At 38.5% G+C, this 13,692-nt stretch overlaps 1 protein-coding gene across 1 annotated transcript in view; it reads left to right on the top strand.

Annotated features, from left to right (window-relative positions):
• The window catches only part of LOC308218611 (cohesin subunit SA-2-like), a gene marked incomplete at its 3' end in the record, with an annotated part of 55,530 nt that overhangs the window by 22,379 nt on the left and 19,459 nt on the right, over positions 1 to 13,692 (top strand). Inside the window, exons 12-15 of the mRNA XM_080612880.1 lie at positions 1,647 to 1,726; positions 10,155 to 10,262; positions 12,226 to 12,334; positions 13,188 to 13,305. Coding sequence (XP_080469006.1) covers positions 1,647 to 1,726; positions 10,155 to 10,262; positions 12,226 to 12,334; positions 13,188 to 13,305 — 415 coding nt within the window. The remainder of the gene's footprint in view (positions 1 to 1,646; positions 1,727 to 10,154; positions 10,263 to 12,225; positions 12,335 to 13,187; positions 13,306 to 13,692) is intronic.

Below are 13,692 nucleotides of genomic sequence, written 5' to 3'. Positions count from 1 at the left end.
CTGTTGATCCACCATGTCAGTATGAGTCTTGAAGAAGGAACCCTTAACTCCTTTTTGAACAAGTCAGGTGATACACTATAATTGTAAGAGCTTGTTCTGTGACCAACTGACTCTGTGCACTGCCTTTATCATATTCCGCCATCCTCACTCATATAAGAAGTAAGCTCTACTTTTTTTTTAAATCCTGCCCTTTTTAATGATTTTGTCCCTTAGTCTTATCCCAACGGGGCTGTGCCTTTTCAGGATTTGAATAAGAAAGCTTAAGATGCTGTGATTGATATCTCAGCCCCTCTGAATCAGTATATAATCAATGCCCACATGTGGTGATAATTCATGGTCTTTTGCAAAAGGTGCAGGACTTACCTGTACTTCAAAGCAGTTGCTAATAGTGAAAAATACTTGTAGCATATCCTCAAACAACAAGAAATAGATTAACATTGGTATCTTAAGAATAAATTGTTCAGACTGAAACTTGGCTATCTAAGATTAATTCTTGTTTTAAACAGTTATGTGGTACTCCCTTATCTTTCTGTCCAAAAGAAGGTTGTAATCTGTGTAACCAACTGCAGGATTGGTATTCAAAGACTGATGAAATAGCTCCAGTCTTTTTGTACTGTGATCTCCCTCTGTGTGGGGGGTGCTATATAAATGGATTATTGTAAACTCTGTCCCACAATAAAAAAAAACCCCAACCCAAACACAACAACTCCTTTCTCTCTAAACAAAAGAAACCTAAACAGCTACACACAAAATACAGACTGAGCTGGAATTTTTCAAAGTTTGAATTATGCTTTTCCAGTGATGGGAAATGTAGTCATATAACCATCAATCCACTTCCCACAAGTGAGAGTTTTGTAAGCTCCCTCTGTTGTCCTTGAGCGTTCATACTCAGGATTCATGGACTTCCACACCTTGCAGCTGTGTTGTGAGAAAAAGGAAGGTGCAAAGTAAAATGAATCTAGAGATTTAGAAACTATGTGTTAAGTAAGAAAACTGTTAGTCCCAAACCAAGCAAGTCCAAAGGTTTAGTATACCTTAAAGATGTAGACCACATGAAGGAGTGCAAGTTCTTGGGTACACAGGACATGAAAATTTCCATTTTTTGAGGTGTTTGCATGTGTACCAAGTTACAATAAATTCTGGATGTCGGGAACATTGCTGCTATTCCATGAACTACCTTTATGACTCAAGTCCTAATTGTCTTTCCAGCAAGGCACTGGCTTCTGTAGCGTGTAGGTACACACACTTGATTGTTGATGGGAGAAACTGATTATATAATAATTGTAATTTGAAACTTACCTTCATTTAACATACTGAAGTGCCAGTAGTAACATCTTAGAAACAAGTTGTCAGTCACTTTTAATTTGTAGACTGTAGTTGATTTCTTGAGAACGCATACATTACATCTATAAAAAATATCATATTACTGCATGATTAATTCAGTTAAAAAATTAACATGCTGTTAATTTTCAGGGGCTGGGGAACTACTTCATAGTAATCAAGTTGCCTTATGTCTCTTAGGAAATAGCTGCTGACATAAAAATAAATCTCTGCTCTACTAGTGTAGATGATCTAGCTGTAGCAAAAAATATATGTTTAAGAGCAAACCATGTTACATCTTTTTATTGTCATTTTACATCCATTAGGATCGAATTGTGTCCATGCCTCTGGACAAGGACCATGAAGTAGCAGTTCAAGCCATGAAACTCTTGATGCTTATGTCACAGTAAATAATTTCTTTTTTAATTTACTGTATTGTTTTAATGGCAACAAGATCCAGATACAATCCTGATGAATCTTCCTATAATCAATTACATGCTGGGAAACAGTTGCTCCTGGCAGGTTATGAGTTACAGTTAAAGCTGCTTAAAATATGGCATTTTCTTTCTGAGGGAAATACCGATGTTAAGAACAACCTTTGTGCTGAGAATCAGTATGAAAGCTATATTTTTATATCTTCCCTCTGAAAGGAAATGCCACGTTTTCATTTTGGTTTTTCTCAAACAGAGCATCTGCCTGTCCTGGGGGATGTCCCTGCCCCATCTTCTGTCCCAGGGTTGCCAGGCCTTGAGCTGATGATGGCTCAGGGAACTCCGCCATCTTCCCTATCTCCCCACCTGATGCAGGAAGCCTTGAGCTTTGAGGCTGTTGCTAGAATTTGGACTTTCAGGTTCGTGTCTCTGTGGCAGAGAACTGGGGAGGTACTGGGCCAGCAGCGGACTGACTGACAGGAAATGGTATCTTGGTTGTGCAGAAGTGGAAAACTAACAGAAAAGTTGTTTTCTTGGGAAATTACCAGCCAGCCATAAGTTTGATAGGCTAATGGCAAGCTGGAAGTGTGTGGGAAAACCTAGACTTCATGTTACAGAAGTATATGAATCCTATTCTGATATATTCTTGAGCAGCCTGTTTATTTTGGAAATGGCTTTATTTGCAAAATACGTGAAGAAAAAATTTTCTGTCATTTTATTTTCAATGCAGAATGAAAATAAAACGCCCACTGCATTTAATTGTTAATACAGTTAAGATGTTAGGACTCAATAAGTGGCTCTTCTGTCTCAGAGTAGAAGTTGAATTCTGCTGATGCAGCTGCTTACTTCCATGTACAGCATGGCTTATTGTCCAGTAGTCTTGTGGGATTTGCTTTTCCATTTAAGGCAGAAGTATTGGTCATTGCTAATGAGGTTGTAGACTTTAATGGACCAAATAATATGGTGTTGTAGGTATTTACATTAAATTACAAGGACATTTGTATACTGAAATGCTGCTTTATAGTCTGGTCTCCTATCTCACTTCACACTCCATTGATTTGAGTGGCATTTCTTTAGGCTTGCTTCAGCATATGCATCAGAACAGCATATGATGCTGTGAACATAGTATGCTTTCCTGAAGGGAGTACCATTGTTTGGGCTTCACTAGTAGTAGCTAGAGTTATATTGTTTCTGTGTTTACAACATCCATTTCTACCTCACTTGGTTCTCCATGGTGTGTAGCTACTGGAACAAAGCACAGTGCTGTGTCTATGTGGATAAAGTGTCCCTGTGCTAGGAGGAGCAGCACGCCATTGTTGAAGTACAAAGATTCTACACACCAGTTATGGCTGCCCTTGTTCTGTATCAGCACTAACAAGTGCTGTACTGGCACTGCAGCTGTTTGTCATTTCTGACTTTATTATAAGGGATCACGTTCTCATTAATGCAAGCTGCAGCTATAAAAGTTTGATCAATGTTTCTTTTTCCCTGAAGCAATTTTTCCTAATTTTTCTTAAATATGATTTCCAATGTGAATAAATGCCTTCTAAAGTTTTCTGAATGACATTTTTACATGATAAAATGCAGTTTTCATAAGTAAATGGCTACAGTTTGTAATTGTTTTTTATTAGATTGTGTGGAGGCCTAGAAAATAGACTCTTCTCTTTCTTTTTGCTCATCTGTTGCATAGCCATCCTCCTTTCTGCCTCCTCCCCTCCCCAGTTGCTCTGAGCCCTGCTGATTTGGCTTAATTACTGGAGTGATGAAAGTGGGAATTCAGGACTCAATAAGCAAATTCAATGACAGCTCTTCTTTTTGGTAAGACTAGTACTGGCCAGTCTATAAAACCTTTGTGAAGAGAATGCAGACAATATAGACAGTCACATGTACAGGATTCTTAATAAAAGCCTACATCAAGATGCTTTTCTAGCAGGTGAAAAGCCTATGCCTCAGTACGTAAAACAGAGTCTGAAAGGACTCACTGCTGGCATTGCAGAAGCAAAGAAATTCCAGGGCTGTTGTGTCTCAAATAGGAGTGTTTCATAGCTCAAACCCAGTATCTGTATATTGGGCAGTAATGCTGCTTGATACATGCAGTAAAACATGAAATGGGGTTGGGGACAGCAACTCCCCTTTCTTTAAAGGATAACAAATGGCAGCTTGTATAAATGGTGCTTCTACTTGTGTGCATTGATGTAATGAAATTTTTTGCCACTCTTGTCATGCTGCATCTTTTGTTGTTTCATGACATGTGTTGGCAAGAAGCAAGGCCAGGAGTCACCTTTTTTCTCCAGTTAGTCTGTTGGGTGCTCTGTGACTGTGGGGAAAATTCACTATATGAGTAACTCTCTTTTAGTGGCTTCTTTAATTGTATTTTGGGTGAGTACAGTAGCAAGACTTCATTGCCACTTTATTATTTTTGTGATGTTTTACAGTTGCAATTTACAGGAGCAATTAGCTCCATGGATGTTAGTAACAGTTTTGGCCATCTTAACCATCACTGCATTCACTACTCCGTGTGCTACTCACCCATATGCTAGCTAGAGAGGCAGTGAAAACACTGATCTTTTCAATTCACTTAAATGTGTTGCATTACTGAAAAAAATCCTGGTGCTGATTCAAATGCATATACCTGGTTTGTTTGTTTGTTTTTCCAAACCCGTAATTGTATTGTTATCTTGTCTATTTCTGTGAGCTGCAGTTTTTGTCTTCTTGTTTGTTGTATGTAGTCTCAATTGAATGCCAGGGTCTTTGAGCTAGTAGATTTCTATTTTTACACAGCATGATGTGATCTCGAAACTGAAATAAGCCTATGAGGTTTGGCAGAGTAGAAATTATTAATGTTACTGAATTATGCATAATTGTTAGCATTAATGTTGCAGAGGATCTGAGAAGGAATGGAACTAGGAAGGAATTAGAGGGAGAAAACACAAGTGGCAAAGAGAGACCAAGGAATCTTACTGAAAACATTGCTCTTCAGGAGGCAAATTAATTCAGTGTGCCTACTGCCAGTTAATTCTGTTCATTTTTGTGTACTTAACTATCTAAAAGAGTATTTTGGATTTTGGAAAAGAGCAGCAAAAGTAATTAGGTAACTGTAGTAGATGAATGAGCAAAGGTTACAAGTGGTGGAGGGAGGGGCACAAATCTACAAATAGCTTGAATATGTAAATAGCACAGGGGAAAATTACTTTGTGTTACATTAGTTAAATGTAACTAGAAATTAAACTGAGTTTTAAGGACAAAACTCTCAAGTTTGAAATCTAGAAGAGCTGCCTTAGTGAGAACTGAGAGTATATACTACGTTAACTCAGGACTTAACATAATTTTAAAACTATTCAATGGAGCTGAGAAAGACATTAATTCTTACCACAGTGCTTTGACAGTGGTCAACAGAGTTAATCCAACTTGAAAGTCAAGAAACTGAGGCTTGTATTTTCCCACTGTGCTGCTTAGCACAGGAGGCCTGAGTCAAGTAGGAGTATATCACTGTTTGGCTTAAAAATCTTAAGTCTTCATTCCAGTTCTCAGCTAGAGGATGAAGGATGTTTTAGTTTGGAGAGGCAGGGGCCACACTGTAGGAGAAACTTGAAAACTGACTTTAGCAAAGGATGCCATGGGAAACTATAATATAATGTATGTTACTAGTTCTAGTGGTAGGTGTAGATGTCCTATGACAAGTAATTCAGTGTCAGCAGAGAGCTGAACTCTGCGATTCTGTTTTGTTATTTCATAGCTAAGCCATAGACTTCAGAGAGACATTGGCATTTGTTAGGCAAATGCACTGTATCTAGCTTTTTTAGACAAGCCATTGTGTAGAAAAACAGTTTACTAAAGGCTTAAATGATTAATTATAAAAAGTGCTTAGATTATATGCTTAAATTATAAAAAATTTTCATGTGATTGTAAAAAATAAGATGAGGAGACATGCTATGAATACAAATAACTAAATTATTATCTTGTTTAGTGGCCTTTATGAAAAATAAAGAAATACTACCTTGAAGTTGGAAGAAGTAGCACGTGAAGCAGGGAAGCAAATTATTCTGCCCAGTTCTGATTTCCTGTATCAGTAACTTGCTTGTAGCAGATTAAGTACTATCAAAAGTTAATGGTATGGAGCTCCTCACAGCTTCCCTATGATTCTTTGAGATCCACCACGCCCTTTTCAGGTGGAGTTATTGTAGTGCTTTCTCAAGCCCATTCCAAACAAAATACAGGTGAAAGACCAGCGTAGAACAAAGGCACTTGCCTTCTCTTCTGTCTTACCCTGTTTTCCATCCTCTCAGGTTTATGCTTTCTTGGAAGTTACCTTTAGCAGTTTTCTGCCATCCTGCACCTCTATTCAAGAACCTTGAGATCTATTCTGAAATCTTATCTTTCCTGTCTGAAAGTTAACAAGAAACATAAGAATTCTGTGTCTCCTAGGGTTATGTTTCTTAACCAAAACAGCATGCTATACAGCATCTGTCTAATGTGTATCATCCTGCATTCTGTCACAGCATAATCAGAGAATCACAGTGTATTGCAACATGCTAATCTCATTTTAAAGTGGGTAGAAAAGGACACTTGTTATATTGTAGTGGCAATCATGTTATCTTGCTAATCATCACTGATTTTGATGGTTATCTTTGGTATAAGCAATAGCACAGAACAAGAGAGGCAACTGTAGCAGTCGTGTCTCTTGGCATAAAGCAAAATGGAAGAAATAGCAAGATAAAAAAATCTTTAAACTGGTGCCATGTGCAGAATAAAACGGGTCTGTGATCCTCTCGTAGAATATCCTAACTTCTTCTTTGTGACATATTCACACTGAAGTGCAGAGAAGATGATATGTCATGACATTGGTATGTGGAAGGCCATGCCTGTTTATTTTTAGGTACCTAAACACTGGCAGGCACTTCTGGCTTAACCTTTATCTGTTGCTTGGCATTCTGAGGGCTGTAAATTTACAGCAGTATTATTGCTGTATTTCAAGTATTCTTTGAATGTTTGATGATTGGCTTATGTATGTAAAAAAGAAAGACACCCATTTACTGTGGTAGTATAAGTGGTAGCAGGAGTAGTCAGTGTTGCTACTTCCAGAGGCAAGTAAAACCCCTAAGCACACAGTTGAGTGGGAATTATGAGTATAAACCTCATTGTATCACTGAGAGTAGTGGTTGAGCAGTATGTGAAAAGTAGTAGTACATACAGGTATTCCCTCCCATCCAAAACATGCAGGTTTTCCCCTCCTTTGTTTCTGTGCTATTTAGGAAGTGCTTCATACATGGCTGGAGCTACTGTATCTGACCTATTCTGGTATTAAGGAAGGAGGAAATAACACTGTTGTAGATTAATGTAATTGGGGCACATTTCTAACCTCTCTGAATATAAAGTTAAAAACAAGGAGGGTGGGATTTCAGAATCACAGAATGGCTGAGTTAGAAGGGACCTCTGGAGATCATCTGGTCCAAACCCCCTGCTCAAGCAGGGCCACCTAGAGCCACGTGCCCAGGACTGTGCCTAGATGGCTTTTGAGTATCTCCAGCAATGGAGACTCCACAACCTCTCTGAACAGTCTTTGACAGTGCTCTGTCACCCTCACAGTAAAAATGTGTTTTCTGATGGCTAGAAGGAACATCCTGTGTTTCTGTTTGAGCCCATTACCTCTGGTCCTGTCAGTGAGCAGAGCTTGGCTCCCTCTTCTTTGCACTCTCCCTTCAGGTACTTATGCACACTGATAAGATCCCCCTCAGCCACCCTTTCTCCAGGCTGAACAGCCCCAGCTCTCTCAGCCTTTCCTTATAGGAGAGATGCTCCAGTCCCTTGATTATCTTTGTGGCCCTTCATTGGACTCTCCAGGATTCTGTGTCCCCCTCATCCCAGCAGTGGTCTCGGCACTCCAGGCATGGCTTCACCAGTGATGAGTAGAGGGGAAGGATCACCACCCTTGACCTGCTGGCAACGCTTCTAATGCAGCCCAGGATACCATTCACTGCCTTTGTGCGAGGGCACACTGCTGGCTCATTTTCAACTTTGGGTCCACGAGGACCCCAGGCCCTTTCCTAAGGAAAGGAAGTTTCTACGGAAAGGCAGTTGCACTTGTACTGGAACAGGAGAGCCCTGAATTTCTACCTAAAGAGATAGCAGGCATGTAGCTGAGCTCTTCAAGCTATCTGAACAATTTAAGCAAAGAATATTTTAAAATTGAGACACACAGGTCTTGCATTTACTATTTCCAGAAATGTGCTAAGAAGAGAACACCTGAAATATAAAGAATAAAGCCCTCAAATATGAAAAGAAGTGTACATTTGCCTGGCATGCTCATACAGGAAATTCAATTTAAGCATAAAAAAAAAGATTTTTACTGTAGGGGTGGTCCAAGACTGGAACAGGTTTCCAGAGAAGTTGTAGAGTCTCTGTCTTTGTAGATATTCAAAACCTGATTAGATATAACCCTTAGCTGATCATCCTCTGAGCAGGGTGTTGGGCATGTAGTTCATGGAGATCATGTAGAGCTGCTGAGCTGCTGTCTGTCCTCAGCTGTTCTCAGTTTTTTGAATGTATGTACAGAGAAAATTTCAAGGGCATCTTCACAGAAAAGAGTGCTTTAAAAGAACTAAATAATAGACTGACATTAAAAAAAAAGGAAAAAAGTCTTGTCAGACTGCTACTTTATTTTGGTAAATTCGCCACAGCCTTTTAATAAAAAGAGTTGCTGTATCATGTATTTTGACTCCTGTAAGTACAATTTGTTGTCAGTCTTTGGTTTACTCTCACCTGTTAAACTTGTAGAAGTTTAATAAATATGATACTTCATTCATGGCTTCACAGGATGTTTATTCATTCATATACTCTAATGCACAATGTTACCTCTTTCAGTTTCTTTCTGTTTAATCAGTTTTACTCTATTTATCAGTTCAGAGATGGCTGAAGAGGAGTCACATGAATATTTTCATTTATGCTGATTTCATTATATGTATACTTAGTGCTTCGTACATGTCCTAATTCTGCAAGTATATATTTAAGGGAATTGAATGTTAAAAGAGGCCACCAAAACCTGCCTTGACTTTGGCTGAGGGCAAGTATTACCTTGTGAGCTTGACCCATCACTTTTGGAGACATATCACCAGCACTTTCATTTGAAGATCTTTTCACTGTTCAAGTGACCATTGTAAGCAACCACGGAAAAAAACATGAAAAATTGAAGTGATGTATGAGTAAATACATTGTAAAGCTAAAATTCATGGGGTATCAACTTCTATACATGCAAAGCTATTGGCTTTGAGAAGTGAGTGTTTCTTCCTCTCCCCCCTGTTTTAAATCCCAGACAATGCTAAAAAATATTTGCAATGGACACTCCAGTGATACTCTTGCCTAGCATGAGCTCATATTTTTTTCAGTCAGGTTGGAGGATGTTTTGGGGCTTTGTTACTTGTGAGAGTGCTAAAGGATGCAGTGGATTTGAAGACAAATGGGCAAGCGCAGGAAGGGCTGCTAATTTTTCTAAGACATCACTCCCAGAAAATGGAGAGCACAAATCCTCAGTTCTAGAGAAGGTGTTGGGCCACAGCTGTAGATGGTTTTAAACTGTTGCTACCTGAGGACTGAGTGCAGGAATAAATATCCTTTTCCCTTACTTCTCTGTAGAAGGGATTTCATGTTGCTCTTTCATTCTCTGCAATAGCTTAGTCTAGTAACGTTGCTGGCAGCGTAAGTAAGGAGCAGGCATTTTGAAACTAATCCTTGCTTTGGGCTTCACTCCTCTGGTGTCTCTTTGGGGAGTTATTCCACATTGATGCTCCGTTTCCTTTTTGAAAATGGTTGATATTTGTACCTCTCATGGAGAGTTCTAGGTTTACTGGTTGGCATGTGATATTCTTAAGATGTGTAGCTGAGTGAAAAAAATTACAACATTGAGGTATTTGCACACAAAGGTCACAGTCATGCTATCAAGAATGTGTTTTGATTTCTTTTTACATGTGACTATATAAGCCTAGTGTAACAGAGTATGGGCTTTAAAATACTGCAGTAAATAATTTTAAAATAATGTATACTATAAAATAAAGGCTCCTTGTTTGTTAACTTCTATGGTGAACAGCTAAGCGTAAAGCAGAGGCATGACTTTCTTATTTTATTACTATTACTGTTTTTACTGTGACCACTAATCAGCCTAAACTATTAGTTAATGTTCATGTCCATGCAGTGGGCCTGATTTATCATGGCTTGCACAGCTCTGTATCTGTGCAGTTAGTAAAAAAATTCTGCTGATTTTGTTTGATAGAGCTTTTAGATATATCCTACAAAAATTTAGCTGTGTAAGCAAGTTGCATGGCCACAGATCTAGTAAGAGCTGGACATAACATTCATAATATTATTTGCAGATAAACCTGAACTATAACTTCCGTTGTTATTTTTGCCTAGGAACTGTGAGGATGTGTTATCAGCTGAAGACTGTGAAACATTATATCAGTTTGTTTATACCACACACCGTCCGCTTGCAGTAGCAGCTGGGGAATTTCTTTATAAAAGGTACCTCTGCCTGCTTGCATGCCTACTTCTTGCATATTCTGATTTGTTTCAGAATAAAGGTGGGTTTATTTCGGAGGGACATTAAGCATTCATTTTTCTGTTGGAAGTGTGTACCATGAGGGTAGTAGATGTCTTTTGTTCTGCTGAATCAGAAGAGGAATGCTGTCTGGGGGTAATTGCTTGTTCCCCTGCACAGCCCTGCCAGAATAAGCATGAGAAAAGCTGCAAGACTAACACAGAGAATACGAAGCAACTGACTGATCCACAGATGCCATGCAATGTTGAGAGTGTACCTCCTTTCTACTTTCTTTTCCTGTTGCTTTGCTACTTACAAGCTAATTCATCACCTAGCATCTGCTGGATTTCCATAGCTTTGGTGATTAATCACAAAAATGACCTCCTCTTCTCCCTTTGGAAGTTGCCTTATACATTGTAAAGGGTTTGAATAATGAGAGATGCAGCAGATTAAAAAGCCCTCCCAATTTTCTGTCAGGTTAATGAAGTACAGGGTTTATCTTCCCCAGGAGTAACTCTTATAAATGGGCTTCTTATAACAATGGTTGCATGAAGTGAATGGAGTTGGCATGCTAAAATGAGAAGAAATAAATATTCTGTCTCTGCAGCTGAGAGAAGTAATTTTGTCTTACAAAGAGGAATGAAAATAAAAATATTTTGGCAAGACTTTTGTGGGAAAAATTCAGAAATAATAATAATTTGTGTTTTCATACATGCAGAATCTCCCCTTAGTTGTCTCTTCCTATCTGGCTGAATTGCTGACATTCTGGGTTTTGTGGAGCCAAGTCCAACAGAAAGACGAAGATAAATTTGTGTTTTGATGAGTCTTCTATCACATCTGCTACTCTTACTTAGTCTTTTGTGTTGGTCCTGATATTCTATCATAAATCAGGAGTTTTTCCTCTCAGAACACTGCTGCTTTTTGTCATTGGAGTGATTGCCCTGGTAACTTTACTTTTTATACCCAGCTTGCCAGTGCAATGTAGACCCTTTGACCCTGGAAACCTCATCCTCTTCTTGTTTATCCAGTTCTTCTTTCCAGCAGTTCTGCCAGTATAGAAGTGTGCTCAAGATGTTAGGCTCTTGTCTCCTTTCCCTGGTCATATTGCTAAAAGTTTTAGTTTAAATGCTTATGTTTCCCCTCTCCCTCCTTGGTTTTCATGAAGTCTCCTCAATGTCTGCATTTTTAACTTAGGTTAATTACTTAGCTGGCATAAATTATACCAGCAGAAACACTTTCTGAAAGTGTAAGCTTGTATTGACATTGAGTAGTGTAGTCCTGCTCTGAAATCCAAACCATTTGGGCCTTACATTAATCTGCAAGGGTGGCCTTCCTGTACTTATCTTGGGACTAGCATTTTTTGTAAGCAGTACAGTCACACCAATTTTGGATAAAGAGGGAAATGGAAATTGAAGTGTCATATTGTGCTTCGTACTTCAGATAGAAGAGGAAGAACGGTTTTTCCACTCTATTTGTAAAGTCTATTTGATTTCCTCTTATAAATACAAAATACTGTGCTTTCTTTAAGAAGCTTCAGTTCCAAGGTGTACCATGATATGAATAATGGTTGGGTAGTAATATCTCTGCTCTGTTGTTAATGTTTAAATTCAGCATAGAGCAAGCCCTTTTTCAAGCATGAGTGAATGCCTACCTCATTATATGTTCAGCTCTATGGAATCTGCATCTGTTGTCCAGAAAGCTGGCAGGGTACCTGTGAAATTGTCAGAAATAATCTCTGCATCCACAGGGAGAGCAGATCTCTTATAATGGAAAACAATCTAATATCTTTTCCTTTCACCTGATAAAAGTCTAATATGATTTGGAGTTATGAAGTAGACATTTAGAAGAAATACAGTCTTTCGGATCTTGACAGAATCAGTGTTACATTGGCAAATGAGTATAAAGAGAATGTGGCAAAACTGGACTGACTTCCTTCTGTATTGGCAGGTTGCTTAGTCATGAGGGAGATGAGGAAGTTCAGCCCAAAGGAGGAGAGAAGTTTGGGGCGAGTACTGAGCAGCTGAAAAGATTAATACGTTTTTTCCTGGACAGTAAGGTGAGAAGAACAGCCCCTACAGTAAGCCTTTTAAATCCAATGTTGAATGTTAAATCAGATATTGGCTCCTTTTGAAAGCTATTTCTGGAGGTGAGCTCTGAAATATTTGGTGTTTGGGATGTTTTCACTCTATAGGATGAGTTTTTAATGAAGATGTTTCTGTTCTGTTGTATTAAAACTGATTTACAACTATGCTAATGGAGAGAATCAGTGCTTGAAGTAGCTTCTGAAAACAATCTGATGGACTAATGCCACTGAGTGATGGTTTTTGGTATGTGTCAGTGTTCTTCTGCAGGCAGATATGGGTGGCTGCACCATTGCTCTATGCTGAATGAGAACTGCATAATTTTACTGAGAGTTTTATCAGCTTAAGTGCTGTACTTCATTATATGGCTTTTGCTATGGTGCAGAGCTCTGTCTGGCCAAAGTGTCTCAGGCACAGCAGTTTTGACTCTTGCAAAGAATTTCACAGATATTGCTTAAAACATTGACTTGTTTCTAGTCCCAAGATTTAGATTCTAGTCCCTAGAGTTTTAGTTGTGATCAACAATATAAAAGCAATACAAAGCTAGTTTTAAAGAGATTACTTAAATTACACAGTAAAGGTATCCCAAAAAGAGGAACGAGAAGCTTTTTTTCCTACTTTTTTTCCTCTGCTTTTCTGCTTTGTATCAGATTGAAGACATGGTGTTTAAATGTTGATTAACCTCAAACTGAATATGTTGGAATACTGTGGGTGAATATATGTGCGAGTGACAAAGCTTGGTAATTGGAAAAAGGGAGAGGAACATAGGAAGCTCTATTTCTTTTAATTATATGTTTGCTTCAATAAGCTTGTGTTTTTAATCCCTAGCTACACAAACATGTTGCATACCTCATAGACAGCTTGTGGGACTGGGCAGGCAAATTCCTGAAGGACTGGGAGTGCATGACCACTCTTCTATTAAAAAATGCTGAAGAAGATGGAGAAGGTGGGTAAGCAAAGAGCTTAGTTTTGTCTGAATGAATCTCTTGATACTGTTTCTTTGAACTTCAGCTGGTTTAGGATCATTCCATATTATAGTACCCTTTGATCCCAAATACTGGTCCGCAAGGGCCACAAAGCAGATGTAACTCAATGCATTGCCAATGTGATATTTGTATCAACATATTTGTTTTATTCAGTATTCTGTATTTATGTACTGCTAGTTTAGAAACTTTGCAAGAATAATTGCATAATTAAGCCATAATGCAGATGTAACATTTACTTTTTCTGTTTGTGCAAAACTTAAGAATCTAAAAGTATTAACTGATTGAAGTACAGTACCTGTTGGGTTATTGTTCATGCCTGAAAAGAAAATGCATAATGTGTTGGGTTC

The sequence above is a fragment of the Psittacula echo genome (genome assembly GCF_963264785.1).
Source record: "Psittacula echo genome assembly, chromosome: 3".
Taxonomy (NCBI): domain Eukaryota; kingdom Metazoa; phylum Chordata; class Aves; order Psittaciformes; family Psittacidae; genus Psittacula; species Psittacula echo.
This window is presented reverse-complemented; position numbering and strand designations above follow the sequence as displayed.